The 25,719-nt window shown below is 42.5% G+C and overlaps 1 protein-coding gene across 1 annotated transcript in view; it reads left to right on the top strand.

The window, feature by feature from the left end:
* Window positions 1-25,719, top strand: part of SNTB1 (syntrophin beta 1) — a 193,201-nt gene that overhangs the window by 149,635 nt on the left and 17,847 nt on the right. Inside the window, 1 exon segment of the mRNA XM_023750958.1 lies at window positions 14,894-15,033. Within this exon segment, the coding sequence (XP_023606726.1) occupies window positions 14,894-15,033 (140 nt within the window).

Genomic DNA, 25,719 nt, shown 5'->3' with positions numbered 1-25,719 from the left:
AAAAAGGAAGGAAGGAAGGAAGGAAGGAAGGAAGGAAGGAAGGAAGGAAGGAAGGAAGGAAGGGAGGAAGGATGGAATGGAGGGAGGGAGGAAGGAAGGAAGGAAGGAAGGAAGGAAGGAAGGAAGGAAGGAAGGAAGGAGAAATACATGCTATAATCCTTTTACCTTCATTAGATTTAAACCAGCTTGTGTTATTTAGGGGCTAAAAGAGAACATTTGAATTTAACAATACATGCTTAAACTTCTGCTCAGATCCCTGGAAATATGATAATGCCACTTGGATGTTCCACTTTCTCTTATTTTGGTGATAAACCCAATACATTCTTCATGTGAGTGAAAGGTGTGAAGCCCACGGGGTCCTGCCAAGGAATTTTGCCCCCCTCAGTTTTTAATGAGGCCCCGTACTTGTCATCTTGCCCCAGTGGCCACTGTGAGTGCAAGGGGCTCCACGTGTGCTGTGGGGCTGACGCCAGGCTGCTGACCTCTGCATAGGATGGGATTCCGCTGAGGCTCTGCCTCAAGCCCCAGCATATTGTTGCATCCCTCATGCTGGTTCTTGGCTCTCATGCTAATGTGCAGCTAATGAGTTGCAGGGTGTACATATTAACCCGGGCTCTGGCACGGCTAATGCCAGGCACACAATGAGATGGTCCGGGGAGCAGGGCAGGAAGACCCCCAGGGCACTGGCATCTTCACAGAACTGAGCAATTAGGAAAGCTGTGTTGCAGAATCACCGTGCCATCGCTTGGGGGCGGGGGGTGTCGGGCGGAGGGGGGCGGGGAGTGATAAGCAATCGAGAGGTGGAAAAATCATGCTGTCTTATATCTCCCCTGAAATAAAAAAATCCCTCCACACCAGAGAGGTGCTTTATGGACTATGAAATAGGGAGGAAAAGTCAAAATGTTTAAAGAGTCAGGTAATAGCTTTTATTACCTAAGAGAAGCTAAGTTCCTGATCTGCTGTTGAGTAACTGTAGACTGAAGACCTTCAGATATGGCCATGGGACACTGACCACGACGACGTTGGTGACATTTCGAGGCAGTGCTGTACCATCTTGTGTTTTTTTGTGTGTGTGTGTTTTTGTGGGGTTTTTTTTGCCCCAGGAGACAGCACTCAGAGCCATGGTACAAAAGGGCATGCTGCTCTGGCCTTGGAAGCAATTTTTCAAAAGATAGTTGTACACAAAAGTTGCACCAGCACATTCCTGGAGATACAGTGTGCCAGAGAAGGAGTTGTCCCTAACATTTTACTGTACCCAGAGTTCCTGGCACTGTGACTGGCTCCTAGTTCCAGGCAGATTGGTTGAACTGGTTAAGGAGTTAAGAAAAATGACTGTAAACTCATGCATGCTACTAAAGATAGCTATTTCACATCTAACAACGCACCTCTCTGAAACTTGTTAAAAAATGCCTCATTTTAGAGATGAGGAAGGAAATGGAGGCAAAGCAAGGGTAAATAAATGGCTTTGCATGATACTGCACTGCTCTCCTCAGACTTAGGTTATCTGGGAAAGAACAGTACCCACATGATGCCATGGAGAAACAGTGGACGCCGAGCCCAGAGGACTCAGTTCGGATCCTCACTCTGCTCTTGTGAGCTTTCTTCTTCGGTGACCCACCAAGAATCTCTGAGCTCCTGCATCCATCCCTGTCAGTGGTAGTAATAATGCATGTGAAAGCACATTGTAAACTGTAGAGCCCCATATACTAGTAAATGAAAGCCATTATTATTAACTTATTAATTCTATTGGTTTAAGCCAGCGAGTTTGTGGTCACTGGTTACAGCAGCTATAGGAAGCTAATGTTATACCTTTCACAATTTGGAGTGATTGCTTACCTTTTTTTTATGTTTCTCACTGGATACTAAGCTCCTGGGGGTGGGGACCTTGTTTGTCTTTGCTGCTGTGTCCATTGCATTTGGTTGGATGCTTGGCACAGAGTCAATGTCTATTAAGTGATTCTGCAGCTAATGCCACGTTGGAGAAGCATTTTGGAAGAGATTCATGGAAGAGAAGAGATGGCATAAAGTAGGGGAGAGCCCTTCAGAGAAGGGGTATTATTTTGAGCAAGCGTGCTAAGGTGGAAATGAAGGATTGGCATGAGGTTTGGGGGAACCAATGAAAAAAAGGCCAGATGAGCTCTGAGTTCCCATTGAGAATCAGGGAGACTCTCCCTGGTGGGGTGACACAAAGTCAGATTGAGGAGGGCTTTGAAAACCACGAGGAGAGGCAGGTAGGAGTGGAGAGGGATGTAATGAAAGTTGGAGGCTTTAGACTGGGGTGCAGATGGGTCACCCAGTGGGTAGTTATAAGCACCAGGAAAGTGACGCCCCCCCAAAAAAGAGAAGGGTTTAGCTTTGGGGAACTAATAAGTTTGAATTAGAATTTTTCAAATTCTAATGAAGAATTTTGCTGTTGGAAACTCTTTTAATTCCAGCATGCAATGTATTTTCTGTTAGAAAGTTGTCTGAATTTTAGTTTGAATTATTTAGTATGTAAATAGGAAGAACCACAACTTTCTCAGGACTTTAGGGTTCTACTGATCTTAAGCCTTGGGGATCTGCCTGATGGATACACGGGTTCATTCCTGGCGGGGGTTGTGCCCTGCTGCCATGGCTGAGGCCTTTCCAAGGCTGCACGGATCAGTAGCTTAGCGGGCACTGCCTCCTCCCATGGTGGTGCTCCCAAACTCTTGCTTTGTGTAATTAGCTGATGACTTATGTCCTCATTAAGGGAGCTTACCAGTCAAAATGGTGATTAATCAGCAAAGTCATTATTTAGGATCTTTCTTCATGGTTCTGTTGTGAAGGCTGTTCATTTTTTCACTGGTTTGCCTGAAAATTGCTGTCTCGTAAAAATGTTCATTTGGCAAAAACCCTGGCTATCAAACAAGCATGTGCACAACACACATGTTTAGAAAAATCCATCACACTACTTGTGGGAGGCAGATTAATGTGTGTCATCCTGTCCCCCCCTCCCCCACCCCTGCAAATTGCACTACTTTTCTATAACTGCGATAACGAATTACCACAAACTTCAAATTTAAAGTTTGAAATAATTCAGAAATGTCAAAATCATTGACAGTTGATACATGAAGATATGAGCTCTTTAGAAGAGACCTTCCCCCACTTTGTAAGTGGCAAAAGAGTAAAGGCTCATTAAAGACTCAACAATAGAGAATTGGGTAAAATAAACAGTGAAAGTCCCCCCTCCCTCCCTGCTTGGTCCCATCCTAAGGAAGAACCCCCTTGAACAGTTGGGCAGTTCCCCCTTTCCAGACCAGGACTGTTTTGTATTTGTGAACTTGGGCCAGCTCTAAAAATACACTCCCCAGATAGCTTCCAAGATGAGATGATTTATGGGATTAGGAAAAACCCCTGTCCAATGTGCCCTCTCCCCAAATAATTCTCTCATTATGCCATTTTATGGCTGAAATCCCATCATTAGCAATTTATTTCTTTGGCTTAATGTTTTGTCCCTTTTTAAGATGCAAATACCTCCTACAAGACTTTTTAAAAAAGTTCTAACAACCCTTATAAGAATGAGTTTATTTAAATTGTGATTCCCTCCCCCTGATCCCTTATCTCATCACCTGCTTTGTTTATTATCACAATTTTGTAATCATGTGTTTGTTTCCTTGAAGTTTTGGCCTGTCTCTACCATAGACTCTAAGTTCCATGAGGACAGGGACCTTGCACCTTTGTCACTACCCAGTTCCTGGGATACAATGACAAAGAATGTGCCCAATAAATATTTGATTGGATAAAAGATTTTGAAAGAATGGAATCAAATGTAAGACCTACAGGGGCTGGGACGTAATGGAAGGCAAAAGAAATGTGGTGTACGAGGCCGAAGCTGCCTCCCAGGCCTGCTCTTCAGCTGGTGCATGGGGCTTAGGATCTGGGGCTTGCATCCTGATGGCTTCTGCTTCCATTGGTAGCTGTGCTGGTTGTTAAATATTTTACCTATCACTCCTGGTGTCCACAGTGAAGCTTTTCTGACCTCACAGTTCTATTAGCCTCCCTGTGAATCAAAACTCTCTAGATCTGATTTGGATTTTTTTATAGTCTGAGAAGATAGAAAATCAAAGAAAGAGAGATCTGTTTTGAACAGGGGTTGTGTGTGTGTGTGTGTGTGTGTGTGTGCGCGCTAAAAGTTTTTCCTCCCTCTTTTTTTCATTTTAACAGCTGTATAAACATTTACCCCAAAAAAGTCATGGGAACAGGGTGTGGGCGAAGGATCATGTACAAAGGAATCTGCTGTTTGCAGAAATATTTAGAGAAAGCCAGGAATATCCATGCACCTGTTATTCCAGGTGTGTGCATGACATTCACTGACCATGTTAACACTTGCCTGTAATGGCATTTACCGCAAAGGGGATTTCAGAGTTTAGAACAGCAAAGCCTCCAGAGTAGGAGAAAGTGAACTTGACTCGGCAGATTCCTGTATAAGCCCCATGATGAGTGGCAGCAGTTAGCACAGTTTGTAATTGAATATTTAATTGTTTAATGATTTATGTACCGTCTGTCCCCTCTTCCAGCCTGTATGATCCATCTGGGAGTGCTGTCCTGTTCTGCTTCTCACAACATGCCCAGCTCCTAGCACAGTGCTTGGCATATAGCACATGCTCAAAACATATTTGCCACAGGTGTGAATACATATTACCTCATTTAGTTGGGATGGCCTGGTCTAGTAATGTGAATGGATTTTTAAAAATTGCTCAGCTTCTTAGTTTGACATAGGTCTGTTTATATACTGAGTAGCTTTCTGCCTTAAAAAATCTATGTTCACAAATGACTTAGTTTTCTCATGAATGGGATCAACTATAGATCATTAGTGATTATTAATAAAAGCAGTAGGAAAAGATTATCTCCTAATATTCTCTTTATGAGAAAGCAGTACAATTAAACTCAGGTAATATACTTTTTTCACTTGTTGCATCATCATCACCATCATCTTCAACTAAACAATCTCTTTTTCAATTTAATTTAATGAGAATGGATCTTTGCAGCCACTGAGACCAAAATGCTTGCATATTAAGGAGATCATTTCCTTTAACCTAAGTCACACCCCTTTGCACACAATAAGGATGAAAGAAGAACTGAGTGTTTATGTGGGTAGAAAGAAAAGGGTGCAGACAGGACTGTGTAGGACACTTGGGGACCAAAGCTGGAAAGGACCTCAAAATTTGTTGGATATAAGATTAGTTTGAGGCAAAAGAAAAGGCCAGAAGGAATGCCTTTATAGACCCCTAAAGCAGGGCAGTTTTTGGCACCAGTTACAGTACATCTACAAGCCATTGTGTTGTCCTGGTTAGTGTGTTTTATATCCTAAACCTTCTACTCCCCACATTGTGAGTTTAAGCCAGAGTTATTCTTAGATGCCCCTTCCTGGCGGAGAGTGAGGATGTCTCAGAGTTGCTATGCATCTCTGGCAAATCTATGGAAAAAAGCAGGCATGCCTTGCCTTTGATCATCAGGTCTTAGGATGGATTAGAAAGAAAGAGACTATAAGGAAAAAGGTCACCAATTCTCCAAGAGTCAAAAGGTGGCGATGGAGTCGACTAAATCTAACAGTTAGGCAATTGAAAAGCCCATAAGAGGATGCTGTAGGAAGAAGCAAAACCGTTGGAAGTGCAAGATGAAAAGACAGGAAGCATGTTTTTGAGGAGTTTGGAATAGCTAATTTTCAGAACTTACTGATGATCCAGGGAATGAGGAAAATCCCAGAGAGCAGTGTCTGAGGATCCATGATGCTCAGTGTCAGGCAGGTTAGGGTGTGTGTTTGTGTGTTACCTGCAGAGGCTTTCTTTAGGGAAGTATAGTGCCTTGCAGACAACCTTTTTCATAGAATTAAAGGAGCTGTCCATGTGTTCAATTGAAACCTGGGATTAGCACATGGGTAGCAGGGATCAGACTTGGTTGAGGATGAGCTGATAGGACAGTGAATGTCATTTCATATATGACTAGAGGTCTGGTGCACAGATTCGTGTACCAGTGGGGTCCCATGGCCTGGCCTGCACCCTCTTGCAATCCGGGACCCCTAGGGGGATATCGGAGAGCTGGTTTCAGCCTGATCCCCACAGGCCAGGCCAAGGGACCCCAACAAATCTGTGCACCAGGCCTCTAGTATGAATATAAGATCTTTGGTTAATCTCTTCCCACCCACTCCCTCCCCTCTTCCCTCTGAGATTCATCAGTCTGTTCCATGTTTCCATGCTTGTGGTTTCTGCTCCTGCATTGAGTGTCTGCCCCCTGGTGGTCAGTGCACATCATAGCTACTGGCTGGTCGGCTGGTCAGCTGGTCACTTAGGCTTTTATATATATAGATGAGCTCTGCAAGGCAAGAGGGAGTGTGAGGATTTCAGGAACCCTTACTAATAAAGTAGAAACTTTTATAACATGTACTCCTATTAACACTCTTTATAATGCTTCCTACTTTTCTTATGTTACCTCATTTGATTCTCAGTTATCCTGTGAATTAGATACTGTTATCTACTTAAATGAGGCCAACATGAGGCACTGGTAGAAATTGGAGGACAGGAACAGGGAGAAACCAAGGTGTTTTCTCCCCCTCTCTGTAGTTAGATTCTTGTTTTGTTGTTGTTAATTCTCCCTGGATTGTTTTTTTCCATTGATTTTAGAGAGAGTGGAAGGGAGGGAGAGAGAGAAACATCGATGTGAGAGAGACACATTGATTGGTTGCCTCCTACATGCACTCCATCCAGCAACTGGAATTGAACCTGCAACCCAGGTACGTGCCCTTGACTAGGAATAAAACCTTTGGTGCGCAGGCTGACACTCTAACCATAGCCCCAGCCCAATACTGGTTAGGGCTGCAGTTAGAGTCTTAATGGTTAGTGTACATTACCAGTTACATAAATCTGAAGTAAGATCTCATACTTCATTAGAATGAGGGTAATTTTATATGAAACCTGTTATTAAAAGCCCTTGCATAGGCCCTTTCATCCAGAAAACATTCATATTTGGAAAGATTCCAAGTCTGGCATGGTACCACACTGGAAACAGTGCCTTCCTATGTCTCATTTAATTCTGCTGAGCTTTCATAGGATGTTCAAATGTCCTTGGAATTTTTCTTATGATTCTTTTAAGGATCACAAAAAGAGCATGCTGGCCACAAATATGTTCACTGCATAAGGAAATCTGAGGGAGAAAACATAAAGTTAGAGAGAGGAGAAAAACCACATGTCATGCTATGTTTTCACAGCTACTTTTCTATTTAGAAATAACATTTCTAGTGCTTCCTGTTTGGGAACTACAAAGAGCACACAAGCAGACATGAAGGAGACCTCTTTCCAGTGTCAGAGGTACCTGTACATCTGATCCAACCAAATGAGTGTGAACTTGGACATGTAAGTGAGCCCAGTGGGGTGCAGGTGGAATGGACGTCTATGTTGGAATTATTGGGGGAGGGTGTATATGACAGATAAGCTGGAGCTCAGAAATACAATTGTTTAACTGGAAGTATTGTCACCCCTAATAATTTTGGAGGGTTTTTTTTAATAAAAAGAAGGAGAAATAGATATTGGGTGGGCGGCTAGCAGTTATTCTCATAATAGTACAAGCAGATACAACAAAAATTATGGTACATTAATTACTAGATTTTGGAAAAACTACTATGCAGTAGTAAAATGTCCAGGGATATAACATTAGCAAGACATGAGGAGGGGAAAATCCCAAAGCAGAGCCTGTCTTAGGGTTAGGTTTACTTGGGCAGATACACCTTTATTCAGCTCAGCTCATTCCAACAACAAACATTTATCATAGTATTGCAGACACTGAGTAAATGGTTAAAAAAATAAAGGGCTATGATCCAGTGTCGGAATGAGTTATGTGGGCCAGGGGATCCCAAAGCAGGCTGTGCATCAGTCTCCAGAAGTTACAAAAATAGAGATCAGTAGTCTCAATCCCTAGATGTCAGAATACAGTGGATTGGGGATTCAAGAACCTGGGGTGTGTGTGTGTGTGTGTGTGTGTGTGTGTGTGTGTGTGTTTTATATCTCCCCTGAGGATATTTCATTGATTTTTAGAGAGAGGAGTAAGGTGGGGGAGGATGGAGGGAGAGAGATAGAGAGAGAGGAGAGATGGATGTGAGAGAGAAACGTGAATCATTTGCCTCCCACACGCACCCTGACTGGGTCTGGGCATTGAACCCACAATCTAGGCATGTGCCCTGACCTGGAATTGAACCTGGGACCTTTTTGGTGTACGGGACAATGCTCTAAGCAACTGAGCCACACTGGCCAAGGCCAAGACTGTGTTTTTAATTAGTGCCCCATTGATACTGAGGCAGTAAATCCAAGAGGGCTCATCTTTGAAAATCACTGGTAGAAAACGAGTGCTGTGTATATTCTGAGTGTGGTGACGGCTACTAACACTTACTGCAGATACTCTCAAATAGTATGCACGAGACTTACCCAGGGCCCTTGCTAGACATGCAGATTCCTGGTGCCATCTCCAGCACTTTTGCATGCATGGATTCTAGGAGTGAAAGACATCTGAATTTGTAACTAGCAGCCCAGCTGATTCTGAAGCAGACCAAATTGCAAAAATCTGTGATACGCAGATCAAACTTTGAGAAAGACTGATTTTTAAGAACTTACTCTTTGCCAGGCACTGGCTATAATCTGTTTATGCACATTGTCTGATTCCATCTTCCTGATAGTCACAGGAGAGTGGGACTTTTATTGCCTCCATTATACAGATGGGAAAGGGAGGCATGGAGGAGATAAGTAATTTATTCAAGATCATACTGTGAATAGCTGAGCTGTAGACTTGCAGACTACAACTGTCTGACAAGATTTATGGAAGGCATTTGAACTAAAGTAAGATAAGTGGACTTCGGAATTTGTCACTTGGTACTTAGACGCACAAATTTTGAGATTTCTCTAAAATGAATTCTATTTTGCCTGGCCAGTGTAGCTCAGTGGTTGAGCATTGACCTATGAACCAGGAGGACATGGTTCAATTCCTGGTCAGGGTATAAGCCTGGGTTGCAGGCTTGATCCCCAGGTGTGGGGCGTGCAGGAGGCAGCCAATCAATGATTCTCTCTCATCATTGATGTTTCTATCTCTCGCTCCCTCTCCCTTCCTCTCTAAAATCAATAGAAACATATTTAAAAAATAAATAAATAAAATGAATTCTATTTTTGCTTTTTGTTTTTTAGCTATAGAACTTGAATAGATCCAACTGAAAGCAAACATGTTGATATTTCACATAGTAAATAGTATTAGGATGTCTCACATAACTGAACAGCTGGTAGACGAGGCGATGGCTCTGAAAATGCTGATGTGGGGTTGAGGCTGGACGCTCCAACAACTTCTTCCTTCAAAGAACTCTTGGCTTTCTCCTCTGAAAAGTAAATAAAATGAGGAAATCAACAAGGAAACCGCAGATACACCCAATGAAAACAAAAATAGAGGACATGAAGCAGAGACCTTTTTTAAAGAACTTGCTCCCTTGCATTTAGTGATAATGTCAATCTTTCAAAAGATAACTGTTTACAAAATTATGAACTTCTGCTGCATATCAGCATCCCTTTAAAGGGCGTTAGAGGAGTAAAGCCTGTAAGTCACTGATAACTTGTTTACCAAACTGGGACTGTAATTGAAATGGCCCTTTGGAGTTAATAAAAGTATGAAATAGCTTTTCCCATCAGACTGAGAGGCGTCTAATGTAATCATTCATGAGTGTCACCGATTAGAAGCAGCCTTTCTTCTATTTTTAGAAGCTGAATATGGACGACTCCTACCTCGTGACGGGAACAGGAAGTTGGAGCCACGGGTGGGTGAAGAGTGTCCACGAGAGAGCATATAGGTCGCAGGCCTCTGGGCCCTTTAAGCAACACTAGTTAGATAAGTTAACAGTGTTTATTGGAGACCTAAGGCACCTAGATATGACTTAGGTCCTTCATAGTTCTGTCAGAATCCCCTGAGCACCCTCGATCCCAGGCATTGTGCAGGTACTGTGCATAACTGGATAAAATACGGAACCGTGAGTGTAGGAAGGGCTGTGCACTGTTTGCCTTTAGGACGCATGTCCCAAATTGCAAATTCTTTGTTGTTCCCAAATAAACCCATTTTGATGGAGAAATATCTGGCTGTCTATTTGTCTAAGGTCAACAGAAGAAATAAGTAAGGGGGTGGGAATGGGTAACATGTTAGGAAGAGAGGATTATTATGGAGACTTTGTGATTTGTAAGAGCTGTTTCAAGAACATTGAGAGTCCCTACATCTTAAAGCCACCGAACATGAATTTTCTCCAATAAACTTCAGTTTTCCAAGAAAAATCACTAACCTACATCTTTTTCTGACCCTTCACTTGTATCACCTGCTCTAGATGTCCACTTTCTTTGGTATCCACTTTTCATATAGGGACAAAAATGGTATTCTTTCAAGGGAGCCACTAGCTAGGCTACTATGAGTGACACACACACACACACACACACTCACACACACACACTCACACACACACACACACACACAGAGTTTTGAGCAATTTATGTCACACTTGCACTTCAGCAGAATGTTGAGGCCTTTGAGATACCAGGGACTCCTCCAAGCCCTGCATGTTAGACCTGTGACTGCCTCCGCAGCCCCTGAGTTTGCGTGTGCTGTGTATTTGTCAAGAGGGTAGGTGCTCATTATCTCACAGCATTCTGGCAGTCGGCGGGCCATGCCTGTCTGGCAGGTGTCTTTTCCTTGGTTCCCATATTGTTTACTTTTTAAATTTTTCATGATAGAAAGATTGACATAAAAGAAAAAACATTAATGAACCTCCAGTTTTAATAATTGTCCATATTTTGTCCATCTTGTTTTCTCCATCTACCATATTTGGGTGAAGGGGTGGGTGGGAGAGAGCATGCTGGAGATTTTAAGAGAAAATGCCAAACTTCAAATTACTTCACTCCCTACGTTATTTTTAAACTCATATCAGATGCCAACTGAGGCAGGTAGAGGAATGAATGCCCCTTCCCCCAAAGATGCCCATGCCCCAGTCCTCAGAAAGTGTGGATATGTTGCCTTACACGATAAAAGGAACTTTGCAGTTGTAATCAAGTTAAGCATCTTGAGATGGTGAAGTTACCTGGTTATCTGGGTGGGCCCAGTTTAATCACATGGGTCTTAATAATAGGGAGGCAAGAGGATCGGAATCAAGAGAAGGTGATGAAGTGACAGAAACAGCGGGAGAAAGGCAATGTGATGTGGGGCCATGAGCTAAGGAATAAATGCAGGCAGCTTCTAGAAGCCAGAAAAGTCAAGGAAATGGATGCTCCCCTACAGCCCCCAAAAGGAAGAAGCCCTCCCAACACCTTGATTTGAGGACTTCTGACCTCCAGACTGTAAGGGAAACACCACTATATTTGTGGGGATTTCTTAGAGCAGTGATGGCAAACCTTTTGAGCTCGGTATGTCAGCATTTTGAAAAACCCTAACTTAACTCTGGTGACATGTCACATATAGAAATTTTTTGATATTTGCAACCATAGTAAAGCAAAGATTTATATTTTTGATATTTATTTTATATATTTAAATGCCATTTAACAAAGAAAAATCAACCAAAAAAAACGAGTTCGCGTGTCACCTCTGACACGTGTGTCATAGGTTCGCTATCACTGTCTTAGAGTATCAATAGGAAACTAACACACTAACTTTTAAAAATAGGAGAAATTGCCCTGGTTGGGTTGCTCAGTTGATTGGAGCATTATCCTGTACAACAAAAAGTTGCAGGTTTGATTCCTGGTGAGGGCACATACCTAGGTTGTGGGTTCAATCCTAGTCAGGGTAAGTACAGGAGACAACTGATCAATATTTCTCTCTCTCTCTCACTTCCTCTCTAAAAATCAATAAAAACTTATCCTGGATTGAGGATGAAAATAAATAAATAAATAAATAAATAATGGGGGAATTCACATTAAATGTAGATTCCTGGATTTCTTTGAAAAAGTGGAGATTTGTCAATGCTGTGCCCACAATCTTCCCTGGTAATGACATGGTCATGATAAGCTAATGCTGAAAAGAAGCTACCTCAAAGTGGGATTTTTTTTCCTTATATCTAGTCCTCTGAATTTGTGACTTCCTATCTAGAATATATATGATTAATATAGCCACTATAACATTGCTGAAAGCATGTGTTTTGAATCTAGTGGTTTCTAAGCCATGGAAAGGTCAGGAGCCACTTAACTTCCTAGTGATGCAAATATCTAGAAAAGTTTACTAGTTACAAATACCCAAACACACTCTCATACCTATATATGCCACTTGCTATGATGGTGAGTTTGTGATTCTACAATTAGAAAGGTCTGCATTGTACAATTGGTGTTGACTGTTGAGGTTTCTTTTGCAAACTTGATATTATTTTTGAAGAATGATGCTTAATATTATTTTGAAGAATGTGTTGACATTGAAATAACTGGTTCCAGTCAAAGTTAATGGATCAGATCTGACTAGGTAAGTAAGATAGGCACTTTGGGAGGATCATTTATAGCTTCCCCAGTCTTATTTAATGAGCTGGAAAAGTAATTTACTGGGTTTTAATGTAGAGCCTGGAAAAGATGTACTCCAAATCTCACAAACACTTTATGCCTTGAGACCATAGCTTAGTCACCTTGTAGGGTCTGGAACATTGCCTCCCTTAACAATTCATTTGAGTCTCTTGAAGATGCTGTTGTTCTATTGGGAGGTAAAATAGGCTTAAATATTCATAAAATGCATAAAGGGAGAAATAAGACAGGTAGCCATTCACATTCTAGTATAAATAGCTTCACCGGGGATTTCTCCTTTCTAGAAAAGGAGGTTTTATTCGGATTTGTTGAAGGAGGGCATGAATTAATAAAGGTGATCGTTATGTAACAAATTCTTCTTGGGAGAACTTTGAAAAGGATCCAAGGAGAATGAATTGAGGTTGTCGATATTCTGGGCTTGCCTTATAATTTTTCCCAAGAGAAATCACTACTTTGTCAGACTATGGGCATTTTCAAAGAACACCTTTTTTGACAAGTTTAGAAATTGGTTGGTCTGCCACAGTTTTCCCACCGTACGTTTCAGTGAAGACCTGACCATCTGCCAGGTACTGTGCTGAGCACATTACATGCACGGTCTCACTTCACCTCCCCTGTAGCATTAGGAGGCACGAGCTACTTAACCAGCCCTAAATGGTGCTTATTCTGCACTGTGCTAAGCAGTTTCGACATCTTAACTCAGTCCTCACAACAACTCTCTGAGCTTAGTGCTATTATTTCCCCATTTTACAGATACAGAGATTCGCTGACTTGCCCCGGATCCCACAGTTAGTACATCGTGGAGCTACGATTTATGACCAGGCATTCTAGCTCCAGCGTCAGCACCCTTAGCCACTGTTGTACACGTTGCTATCCTTACTTATCAGTGAGGAAATAGAAGCACAGAGAAGAATAACTTGCCCAAAGCCACACGGGTAGTAAATAATGGAGCCTATGAAACTACATAACCTACAAAGCTCACCCTTTATACCATCTTGTACATCTCTGCTTTGATCACTCAATCCTGAAGCCACACCCACTTGTTTCCACCTCCTCAATACAGATTTCACTGTGGCACCTAAGAAAAGATAATGATAAGAGGAGAAAGGGAAGGAGTTAGCATTATTATCTATGTAGTTTAATTCAGAATACATTTTGGATAGTGGTTTGTTGCGAGAGGGTTGAATTGTCACTGAATTAGTTGCCAGTTTCAAAGACAGTCTCACCTCATCTAGAGCAGTGCTTCTGAATCTTTAATGAGAATATGAAGCAGCTCAAGATCATGTCAATAGGTCTGGGGTGGGCCTGAGACTCTGCATTCCTAGCAAGCTCCCAGGTCATAATGATGCTCCCGGAGCATAATGATGCTCCCAGAGCATGATCCTGCTTTGGGTTTTTCCAAACTAAGCATCAAAATGTCTCCCAGAGCTCAGATGGGAAGCAGGGCATTTTCATAGAAGAACATTTAGTGTGCGGGGATCAACACTGGGCAGAGATAGATCTGAACTTCCCAGACTCTCAAGGTTGGAAAGGACTTTCAGGGTCATCTGGTCCAATCATCCAAGTGGTGTTTGAATCCTCTCAATCTCTCCCTGCCAGGTCATCTCAGCCCTTGAGTTAAAGAACTATCTTCAATGAATAGAACTAAACATTCTAGAGCAGTGATGGCGAACCTTTTGAGCTCGGCATGTCAGCATTTTGAAAAACCCTAACTTAACTCTGGTGCCGTGTCACATATAGAAATTTTTTGATATTTGCAACCATACTAAAACAAAGACTTATATTTTTGATGATTATTTTATATATTTAAATGCCATTTAACAAAGAAAAATCAACCAAAAAAATGAGTTCACGTGTCACCTCTGACACGCGTGTCATAGGTTCGCCATCACTGGTCTAGAACAAGAGAATTCCAAGGTGGTGCCTGAGTCTGATATCTCACACTTGTTCAGACAGACCTTCACCTTTGGATATTTATTCCAAAGCTTTCCAACTTCGCCCTTCATAAGAAAAGCAATGCGCTCTACCAGAGAACCAGCTGGGAGCACTTCGTGTTCCAGGCACCTGCCTCTCACAATGAAATAAAACTTTCAGTGCTGGCTGGCAGGTGAGAAGCAGTGGCAACTGTTTGACCCCTGCGCTGCTTCTTGGCGGCATTGACTATACATCCCAGGCCTTGAGAAAAACATATTTTCAAAGATTGAGAATCATGAGACCATGACATGGTGTTTTTTTTTCCTCTCATTTTAATTTGGCAAACAGAACTGAAAGACCTTCCTATTGTTGGGTCTTCTGATTCGGGGGATGCCAGCTTCTCCTTTCCAGGCACTCTCCTTTGAGGCCGTCTTTTGCCAGTTCTCATCTTTCTGTTTCAGGTGCCCGGGGAGAACGAGAAACAGTGGAAGCCAGCCCTGGTGGTGCTGACTGACAAGGACCTTTTAATCTACGACAGCATGCCCCGGAGGAAGGAAGCCTGGATGAGCCCGGTCCACATGCACCCTCTTCTTTCCACCAGGTAGCCATGGCTTTGTGGTGGGCTGTGATGTGTTTGCAGTTTGAAACTGTTTTAATCAACTGCAATTATTTCAATATCCTACATTACTGCTTACTGTTGCCGCGGGAGCTGAGAGCTCCTCCAGAACATAGCCACCTGTTTTTATCCAGATTATCAATGATGGCCAATCATGGCCAACACAGAGACAAAGAACAAACTGCTCATCCATCGTTAAGGAGCAGTGACGCCTGTGAGACGGTCCCAGCCTAGTCACCTTCCTTTCCCTCCATCCCATCCCCTTTGAGATGAACTATGCACATGTAGTTATAATCTTGACTTCCTGTGGAAGTGGGGCTGCCGGGGGCTGTCTGTTCCTTAGGACCTTCAGTGCACATTGATTGCTCATGTGACTGTATCTTAATGCAGCGTATGCTCAACCCATCTCTGAAAGCTTATATCCTGAGCACAAGAGCACATCAAACCTGAGTCTTGCCTTCGAGGAGCTGACAACTCCCAGACCTGGCTTCTATTGCCAGCGCTTTCTGTATGTACTTTATGATAAAGGGCATGGGTTTCATTGCTTCTAAACCCCCGTTTCTTTACCTAGAGCTAGGAATGCTAGCATATTGTTTGTGGCCTCCCTGGGATGGTGCCTGGCAGTATTGGGCCCTTAAATGCCTGTTGAATGAATTATTGAACAACATGGGACAAACTCTGCAAGGAATTTGGCCCTACAGACAGAGCATAGTGGGCTGAGGTGTTGGGGCATCTGTCCTGAGCAAAAATATAGAATGGGTTCTCCATTCTGGAGGGATTGAGGTGCCAAATAGTTGAGGCTCAGGTGTAGGGGAGAGGATAAGGACCAGCGGCAGAGCCAGAGGCTAACACGAAGTTGAAACCGTGGTAGTGAATACAGATGAAACTCCTTAAAATTCCTCTTCCACTCGTGGCTGATTGCGGAGACCAGCAAGGGAGACCTGAGGATGGCAGCTACTGGCCCCCGAGGTAAATGGAGGAAGCCTTCAGGGGCTAGGAACCAGGCCCAGAGCTCTTAGAAATTAATAAATAAATTAGTAATTTAATTTTTGAGTTTCCTAAGCCTCAAAATATTTGACAGGATACCTAATAAATGTTTACAACAAAACCTCAATAATCAGAATCCAAACATCCTCAAATATCCATATAAAGATTCAGGCTCTGTCTTGGGGTCCATTCGAATTCAGCCCAGTCGCCATCATTTTTGGTGGTTTACACCTCAGTCCCCATCCATGGGCACTGGTGTTCATATTCTGAGACTCTCACAACCGAAACCAAAGAAAGATCCGACCACGGTCACCGTATTCCAGTTACTAAGGAGAGAAATTGGACTCCTGCCTCTTGGAATGATTTTCAGGAACTGAAGTTTAAAGAAGGCAGAGTTTCTGGGTAACTGTCAGGCAGCTTGAAAGGAAAACTTATCCTAGGACACTGTTTCCTCCTCCCAGTCTCTGAGCATTCTGACTCATGGAATTTTAAGGAGTTTCAGCTCTATTCGCTACCACCGTTTTCATTCACTCAGGATCTCAAAACTTCAGTTCCTCCATCACAGTCGCCACATTTCAGGGACTCAGCAGTTTTGGTTAAAGGCTACTATTCTGGACAGCACAGATCAGAACATTTCCATCATCACAGAAAGTTCTGTTGGACAGCGCTGCCCCAGAACAGAACTGAGTACCTGCCAATTGGTCCCGATTGTTGCAAGTGACTCCCACAGCTGTCCGTCAACAGCCGAGGCTTCCTGGCAGGATGTCATCTCGGAGGCTCATCAGGCTGACAGCACAAGCAGGGCTCCAGTGGCCCAGGGCAGTCCTGAAGAAGGTCACGGATGTGAACCCTTCAAAACAGTTTCCAGAAAGGGGGATGGAAACAGAGACTCAGTAAATGACATCTGAGGAGGTTTGGGTGGGAGGCACCAAATGTACCTGCTCCAGGCTCCACGCCACGGGGCTGCCAGGTCTGGACTGTGAACAAAGCAAGTGAGTAGCCTAGAACCATAAACCTGCATCCGATGTGGAACAGAAAATGGAAACCCCTTCTGTGCAGACGGTGCTCATTTAGAAAAATAGGTGCAAGCATAAAAAAAATCAGTGTCCACTGTCTAAACCAGGGGTCCTCAAACTACGGCCCGCAGGCCACATGCAAATACAAATATTGTATTTGTTCCTGTTTTGTTTTTTTACTTCAAAATAAGATATGTGCAGTGTGCATAGGAATTTGTTCATAGTTTTTTTTTTAAACTATAGTCCAGCCCTCCAACGGTCTGAGGGACAGTGAACTGGCCCCCTGTTTAAAAAGTTTGAGGACCCCTAGTCTAAACATAAAGCAGATACAAAGGTGACACTTCACCTCCCAACTTACTGCCCTTTCCCAAATGACCCAGCCTGACCTCTGACCTACAAAAGAAAGATGTGTTATTAGATGAGTATAATAGCCTTATGAGAGGTGGTAAAATTAGGCCCATAACCATGATCCCGATCTCCAGCTGTAGCCTGCGAGGCAGAGTCTGTCCAGATGTTAGGACAGACTGGCTAGTCTTACTTCATCCCTTCAAGCTAGTAGGTAATTTGCTGCCTGGTCCTGAGCAGCAGCCTGGAAAAGAAAGAGCTGGAGTTTCCATCTGTTTTTCTCCCATCAGGATGATGCTTAACCCTAAGCTGACCACTCCACCTCCGTCTTTCAGAGAGCTCATCCATCAAACGCGCTCCGTGAATACCCATGGAGAGATACACATTTGTGGAAATGGGTTGTTTAACCGACCTTTTGGCCTATGCATCAGCCACCCTGGTTTGCCTATGGTCCGTTTCCTTCCACATCTCTGGGGCTGTGCCTAGGAAAAGACTTTGGGAATGCAAACAAGCAACTAGGAAAAGGACCTCTCCCTTCCCCGAGTAGTCATGCTGGGAAGATGTACCCTCTTGTAGCTTCGGGCTGGGCATGTGAATGAGATGCCATGGAGCAGGGTTCGCCCCAGCTGGAGATTGAAACTATCCTATCCTTGAAGATAAGCCAGCTCTTTAAGGGAGGAGCTGGGCTGAAGCTGTTCCTTTCTGCCAAAAGTGGTCGAAATAAAAGGAAAACTCTGGATCCTTCCATTTCTGAGGTCACCCCAATCCCTCCATTGGCTGCTTCCCTAGCCATGTAGTTCATCAAGTGACTCCTTTCTTTACTTCCCATGTGTTCTGTACAGTCACATGTGAAACTGTGTCCTTTATATTTGAGCTGTTGGGCACACAGCCTAACTAGTGGCATTACTTGTCTTTGAGTGCAATTTTCTAAAGAAGGGGAGTTCTGTCTTTTAAAAATTTCTTTCTAAAAGTCTTTTATTGAGGTATTATTTATAAACAGTAATATATACACATCTTAAATATACAGTTTAAGTTTTACTAATGGTTATAGGACCATGTCTTCTAAAATTGTGTTAGAGGGTGTCTGCTGATTCATTGTCCTGGGTGACATTATCCAGGCCACGAGAGTACCACTGGCAAATAAAGTTAAGTCCTCACTAATGTAGTCAGTAGGTTCTTAGAAACTGTGACTTAAATCAATTTTACCATAGGTTAATTGATTTAAACAAGAGTTAAGTTCCTATAGCATATTTCTGTATTAGGCTATGGGAAAAATTGGTTCTCGTTATTACATCGTTTTATTTAAAGTTACAGTTTCCCAGAACTTATTGACAGTGTTAAGTGAGAACTTACTATAGACCATGTGGTAAAGAACCAGTGGCTGACCTTTGCAAAGGGAGATTAGGTCAAGGCCAAGTAATTTACATAGATTCTATCTGAGTTTGCAAAATGTACCCAAATGAAGAATGATCTGGCTGTTTATTAAAGATTCCTGTCCTGGGGACCCTTCCCTGGAGATTCTGGCTCAGCATGTCAGATTGGGAGTCAGGAATCCATTTTTAACAAGCATTGGGCAAATATAGTCCTCAGGGTTCCCACATCTAACCCTCACAAGCCTTTGAGGTTGAGGTTTTGTTCCTATTTCACAGACAAGCAAACCAAGGAACAAAGAGGGGAAGTAACTTACACACAGTCATACAGCCAGGAAGAGACCTGAGATTCTGAGTTCACCTTCTTAACCACTGATCCTGGGCAGCTGCTTAACCACACAGAACCATGGGTTTCTTATTTGTAAAGTGGAGCTCATGATACCCCTTTCAAAGAGTCATGCTCTTATTCCCTGGAGTTTTAGTGGCTCCTTGAATATCCTGAGTGTATCACATAAATATTGCCTTAGCTCTCCTGACATCTTAAATCATCACATCTATTGCAGAGTGATTATGAAATTAAAATATGGTGCCTGCATTAGTCAGCTTGGGCTGCCCCAACAAATCCCATAGATTGGGTGGCTTAAGCAACAGATAATTATTTTCTCACAATTCTGGAAGCTGGAAGTCAAGGGCTAGGTGCCAGCACAGTTGGTTTCCGGTGAGACCTCTCATCTTGGTTCGTAAAGATGGTGGGCTTCTACTTGAGTGTTCACACGGCCTCTTTGAGCACAGTCGGGGAGAGATCTCTCTGGTGTCTCTTCTTGTAAGGATACAAATTCCACTGGATCAGGGCTCCTCCCTCATGATTGGCCCTATCTCTAAATATAGTTTCAATGAGAGTTAAAGCTCCAACATAGGATTGACAGGGTGGTGATGGGTAGAATTCAATCCATAGCAATGACGTAAGCACAGCTTTATTGAGCATAATGCCTGACACACAGCAGGACTGAGCACCTGGTCAGCCCCTTGCCTTCACCTCAGCAGTGCTGGGAATCATTGTTCTGAATGCTAGAGACAATCTTTTCCCTTGCCCAAGAAGAACTGGCTGGGACTGTGGCCAGTAAGAAACAGGTTGTTTCTAAAATTGAGTTACTCCCTCAGGCAGTTCAGAGTTGATCTGTATATTTGTTTAGGTTTGTTTGGGGTTTTTTTTAGGTCCAGGCACATCTAATTTATATTTTTCTGGAAGATGAAAATTTGATTGTATTTCAGAGCAGTGGCCCCAGACATGCTCACATGTTCTTGGCATTGACCACCATGCATAGACAGTGACAAGCAGACGCCTCTCCCACTGGCAAACTTCAACAGTGTGCTTCTGTGTGTTATCGGTGCAATTTATAGGAGTGCACTCAGGAAGTTTGCAAAGATGGTGTAATTTTAGCTGTTCTCATCCCTCAGCTTTTTATGAGTCCTTGGGAAAACATTTTTTGCTTAGCCAAAGCTTATTTGATGTTGCTGAACATTAAAAAACAAAACAAAAAACTCTTGCCCATATGGAGTAAGTGTGTTGGTTTTTTGTCACTGTTGTCATAATTGTCACGTGAGATGGGTCTACAGAGAGCGAAGATTAAGGTCACAGTATTTCTGGAATTCTAGAGGAGGTCTAGCCCAGAAATTCTGCACATCCAGTTTGTGGGCGAAAGGTTCCGAAGTACAAAGCTTGTAAATAGAGTGGGGTTTGTCTGTTTGGAGTAGTTGAAAAGGTGAACTGATGAATGTGTACTTCTTTCATTTTTAAAAAATATATATTTTTATTGATTTCAGAGAGGAAGGGAGAGAGAGAGAGAGAGAGAGAGAGAGAGAGAGAGAGAGAGACAGAAACATCGATGATGAGAATCATTGATCGACTGCCTCCCACATGCCCCACACTGGGGACCATGCCCGCAACCTGGGCATGTACCCTGACTGGGAATCAAGCAGTGACCTCCTTGCTCAGATGTGGTTGCTCAACCACTTAGCCACTGGCCAGGCTGTACTTTTCTCATTTGACACCACTTGGGACCCAAAGACACTGAGTGTTTCTACTTAACTTGTAGCACAGCAATTTTCAACTGGAGTAGCACAATAATTTTTAAAACATGTAATACCTGACTACTTAGTCAGGGGCACTGACCTCTTTTCCCTTAGATTGTCAAATAAACAAAAATGACAACAGCCAACACAACAATAGCCATCTGGTATGAATGAATCACAATTAAACCTATATTTTTGGTTGGATCGGCAAAAATATATATTTTTGGTGTGCTGCAGAATTTTAGTAATTAGTTCATGTGTGCCATGAGATGAAAAAAAAAATGAAAATAGCTGTTGTAGCGTAATCATTGGTGCCTAAGGAACTAACCTGTTTCTAAGTGCTAAAAGTAGATGCTGCCTCAGGCCAGTCTCCGAAATGTTAGGAATGCTTTCCACAGGGAAAGTTTGGCCAATTGCACTTGTCAAACATTTATATTATAACCCGCCTGTGGTTTTCACACTAAGCCTGGGAGGCCTCCTGACTCATAGAGAATGTGGGCATTGTCCATGGGCATTCCCATAGGGTAGCACAAAAAGATCTACCTGCCCAAGGTTCTACACTCTGTCAAACTGAAAAGTGTGGGGTTTGCCTACACACCCGTCCATCCCATGTGTCCCCATATGCCTGGTGACCCTCTTCAGTTTGGGAGCTCCTCATTGTTGGTGGAAATGAGTAGAGTGGCAAGATCCACAGACTTTGGCATCAGACAAACCAGGAGTTGAATCCTGAGACCTCTACTTGCAATGTGACATTGGGCAAAATATCAATTTCTCTGAATTCAAGCCTCATCATGAAGAGGGCAGTAGTGTCTTCTACTTCACGCAGTTACTGACAAGACCAAGTGAGACAGTGTATGTAAATGCTTAGCATATCACTGAGACATAATAAGTGATTGACAAAGATTCACAATTGTTAAGACTGGAGAAAATAATTGAAATTAATGTATGAATGACTGATAATTGGACATATTTGATCCTACATATAATACTGCATTTATCAGGGACTCATAATGTCCTAAAGACATCTATAATAATAAAAGGGTAATATGCTAATTATACCAGACATCCTTCTAGACGAAGTCAGGGTGGAGGGAAGCCAGCCCAGGTCCCGGGTGCCAGAGGGAAGCCAGTGCTGGCAGCCTGGGGAAGGAAGGCCTACTCTTGCATGAATTTCATGCATCAGGCCTCTAGTTGAGATATAAGGAGTGGGCCAATGGAAGAGTTGTTTGTTGTCGGAGAGAAGTGTGAGACAGAAATGGTAAGTCTGGAACCCCTCAATCACACCACAAAACTAGTTCTGAATGCTACTTGTAACAACACTAGGCAAGTGGCCTAATGATGGCTTTATTTTGGGGGCAAAACTGTTCTATTTAAGAAACATTAAAAGACTCGTGTTAGGGGCCAATACTGTACTAGGGATTAATAGTGGGGAAATTTTTTTAAAAAGCAGCGAAATATAACAGATAAAAGCCACGTTATAAGAGCTAATTGTTCAGGTTATTCACCCATGGTTTCATTTTCCCAGCAAAATAAGACTAATTTAATTGTCATTATTTTACATGGAGAAGTTCTCAGAGACCTTTTTATAATCCATATTCTGTCCACACTGTGATCTATGTTGAACTCATTAAGGCATAGATGGGAGAGGGGAATATGTAAGAGATAACCAGAAAATTCAAAGAATATATTTAAAAATTAGAGCTCTAAGACTGCTAACTAATAAATAGACCATTAATTTAAAAGGAAAAATTTCCTAAGATGTTGGATGTTGTGATGTGAGATTATCTGTCGGACTGTGAGTCTTGTTGACCTTGGGGAAGGAAAGTGCATGGATGGTTTAAACCCATAGATGACGAGGTCTTCATTACACTGTCTCACTTGCCCTCCTACCTGTAGTTGACAAGCTAGAATGTGGCCCCTTTTCCTGGCATGATGGAAAGATATAGACTTTGTGGTCATGTGGATCTGGGTTCAAATTCTGGACACTTACTATGTGATCCTGGGCAGCTACTTAACCACACAGAACCATGGAGTTCTTGTTTGTAAAGTGGAGCTCATGATACCCCTTTCAAAGAGTCAATGTAAATGATAGTGTATCAGTGCAACCTTCCACCTAACAGGCATCTACTTTCCTCCCTCCATATGACTGCTGGCAGCTGGCCATGAACAGTCATGAGACCATGGAGAATGTAAGGAGGACAAAACGTCTCTGGAAACCCACCTAGATAATACCACTAAGTAGTCAAAACTTGGCTTCCATCTCTTTTGCTGCTCATTCTCCTACATTAAGTTGGTCTTTGCTTATAGTCAGTAATCCTCAATAATAAAAACGTTCCAGAAATGGTTCCTTATGTAACTCTTTCACCACCATATGCAAATGAAAGAAGTTTAGAAGATAGAAATGAGGTAATTGTTCAACCATTCTTGGCTGAGGGGGTTTGGTACCTGGGCGCCCCCCCCCCTCCCCCCGCACAGTTGGGTCCTTATTAGTGATTCTTTCCCCATCACTTCTTGCCTCGAGTCTAATAGGGGCGGCACTGGCCACTGGTTGAGAGTATTAGAGAGCACTAGACGAGTGGCTTTTACTTTTTTTGCGGCATCTGCTGGGAAATGTTAATTACAGCAATTAAGTAAAATGAGGATGTAATACTGCTTAGCAACCCAGTTACCTAATATGTAATTTTACTAATTTGGCCGAATCTGTGTGCTGCAATTGTTTTTGTTTTAATTAAGGATATTGATGATAATGTTGTCATGTGGAACATTTTGGGCAACATTGCCTAACACCTATCCAGAATTAAGTTAGTACATCAGCATACCTGGTAAGGCAGGTTTTTAATTTTTTTTTTTCATCAAAACCAGTCAGACAAAGGGGCATATCTGAAGAGCCAGAAACAATCTGTGGCCTACTACCAGTTATTGATAAAGACTTAAATCATCACATCTACTGCCTGTGGCCTGGCCTTCTGCAGGAATGAGTATCTCTACTGCCCCCAAGTCTTAGACAAAGAATTTGACCCCAAAGTATGCTCAGCCTCACAAATTCACCACTCTGGGCATTTGAAGTAGTGTTAAGACATTTCACCCTTTCTTTGTATCTGGTTTAGAGAGCCATTTCATTTATATGCAGTTCTTTAAATGGATGCTAGATCCATGCTGGCCATGAATTTGAAATCTTAATGATTTGTACCTTTTTTAAATAAAATGGTCACCGTCTACTCTCAGACCAAAAAAAGGTAACTCTGACTCACTAAATAACCAAGTCATTACGAAAAACACCAGTTGTGAAAGAAAGAAGAACCAGTTTGAAAAAACAAACAGGAAATGAATGTTAGGCGCATCTCCTAGAACATGTCATCTCAGTTACCTTTCAAAATCACTTTTTTTGCAGAACTGAATTAATCTGGAAACTAGCATTTAGGGGACAGTAACCCACATTCTTTGGATTTAGCATTAGCTACTGTTTTGTGTGGTTGAGGGACTGAGGGTGGGAGAGAAGTCATAATCTCTCATAGTAGCCATCAATCACAGACTCCATGGAAAATAGCCCTCTTTGTAGTCTAGCTGTTCATTTGGTCGTTCATTTAACAAATATTTACTGAGTGCCTGCCATGTGCCTGGAATTATTCTAGGTGCAAGGCATACAGCAGGAAATAATCAAATAAAAATTATTGCCCAGATTGAAGCAATGACAATAATGGCTATTACTATATATTCTGTACCAGGCTCCACTGTCTAATATTATGTGGTCCTATTTATTTGTTCACTTATGCACACTCCTAGCTAAAAGGAAATGTAAAATTGTGCTGGTAATTGTGACGTTGCTTTCAACCATGGCTTTCACCCTGGGAATGTGTATCTGAATTTTGCCACCAGGGGATGAAGCATGTCCTTCGGCTTCTCAGGCAGCTTCAGATAAAACTTAGAAATTGGGTGTGAATTGTAGCATGAACGTCTGTCCCAGGGTGCCAGTATTTTTTCTGGCTGGGTAAGAAAGTTATCTTCCCTTGGGAGACAGCATTTTCATGGCTGCTGTAGTTTAGTTCATGTTACAGATAAGAGACAGATGGTCATATTTTTAAGGATACATAAATAGCTTGAAATGTAAAATAATTGAAAGATAAATAATCGCTATTTCAGAGTCCCTCCTGAGACTATAGATCAGGAAAGATCTTTGGGAAGAATCTGGGGAGGAAAATAAAGAGGCTGTTCTTGGCACAATGGGAAAACTTCAGGCAGACGGATTCTGTCCTTAGCCCTACCTTTCCAAATGCCCAAATGATGACTTTAACATTTTAATGTCCCACTGACATTTACTAGGTACTTAGTGTCCAGAATTTGGCTACTGTAATGTGTTCCCCAGTATGGTCTACTACAAATGAGGAGTCTATTAGGAGGCCTTTCACTGACCCCCCAGTTTCAAAACATTTCAAAATAGGTCAATTTGTGTGTGTGTGTGTGTGTGTGTGTGTTCTTTCCTTTGCAACCTTGCAGTCACATTTTAAAAACGTTTTGATAAACTTACATTTAGGTAGTTAGTCACCAACATGAATTGCATGAATTGAACACCTAACATGTGTCAAGTAGGATGCTGGACACCACAGACTCGGGGAGAGATGGAACAAGGCTCCTACTCCGCAGGACATCAAGGTCTGGTGAGGGAGATGAGGTGCCAATCTTACAGCAGTGGGGCAAATGGATTGATAACAATGTGCGGGAGTCCAGAGAAGGGGCACCTACCTTGAGGAGATCATGCTGTGGTAGGTCTTGACGGCTGTGCTGTCAACAGCAAGTTTGTTATCCCCAACATCTCCTTACCCAGGAGCTGTCAACTTCGGCATATGAGCCACGGGCCTTACAGAGTAGGCATTCAAGAACAC

This window comes from Myotis lucifugus, unplaced genomic scaffold (genome assembly GCF_000147115.1).
Source record: "Myotis lucifugus unplaced genomic scaffold, Myoluc2.0 scaffold_17, whole genome shotgun sequence".
In the NCBI taxonomy this organism is placed as follows: domain Eukaryota; kingdom Metazoa; phylum Chordata; class Mammalia; order Chiroptera; family Vespertilionidae; genus Myotis; species Myotis lucifugus.
This window is presented reverse-complemented; position numbering and strand designations above follow the sequence as displayed.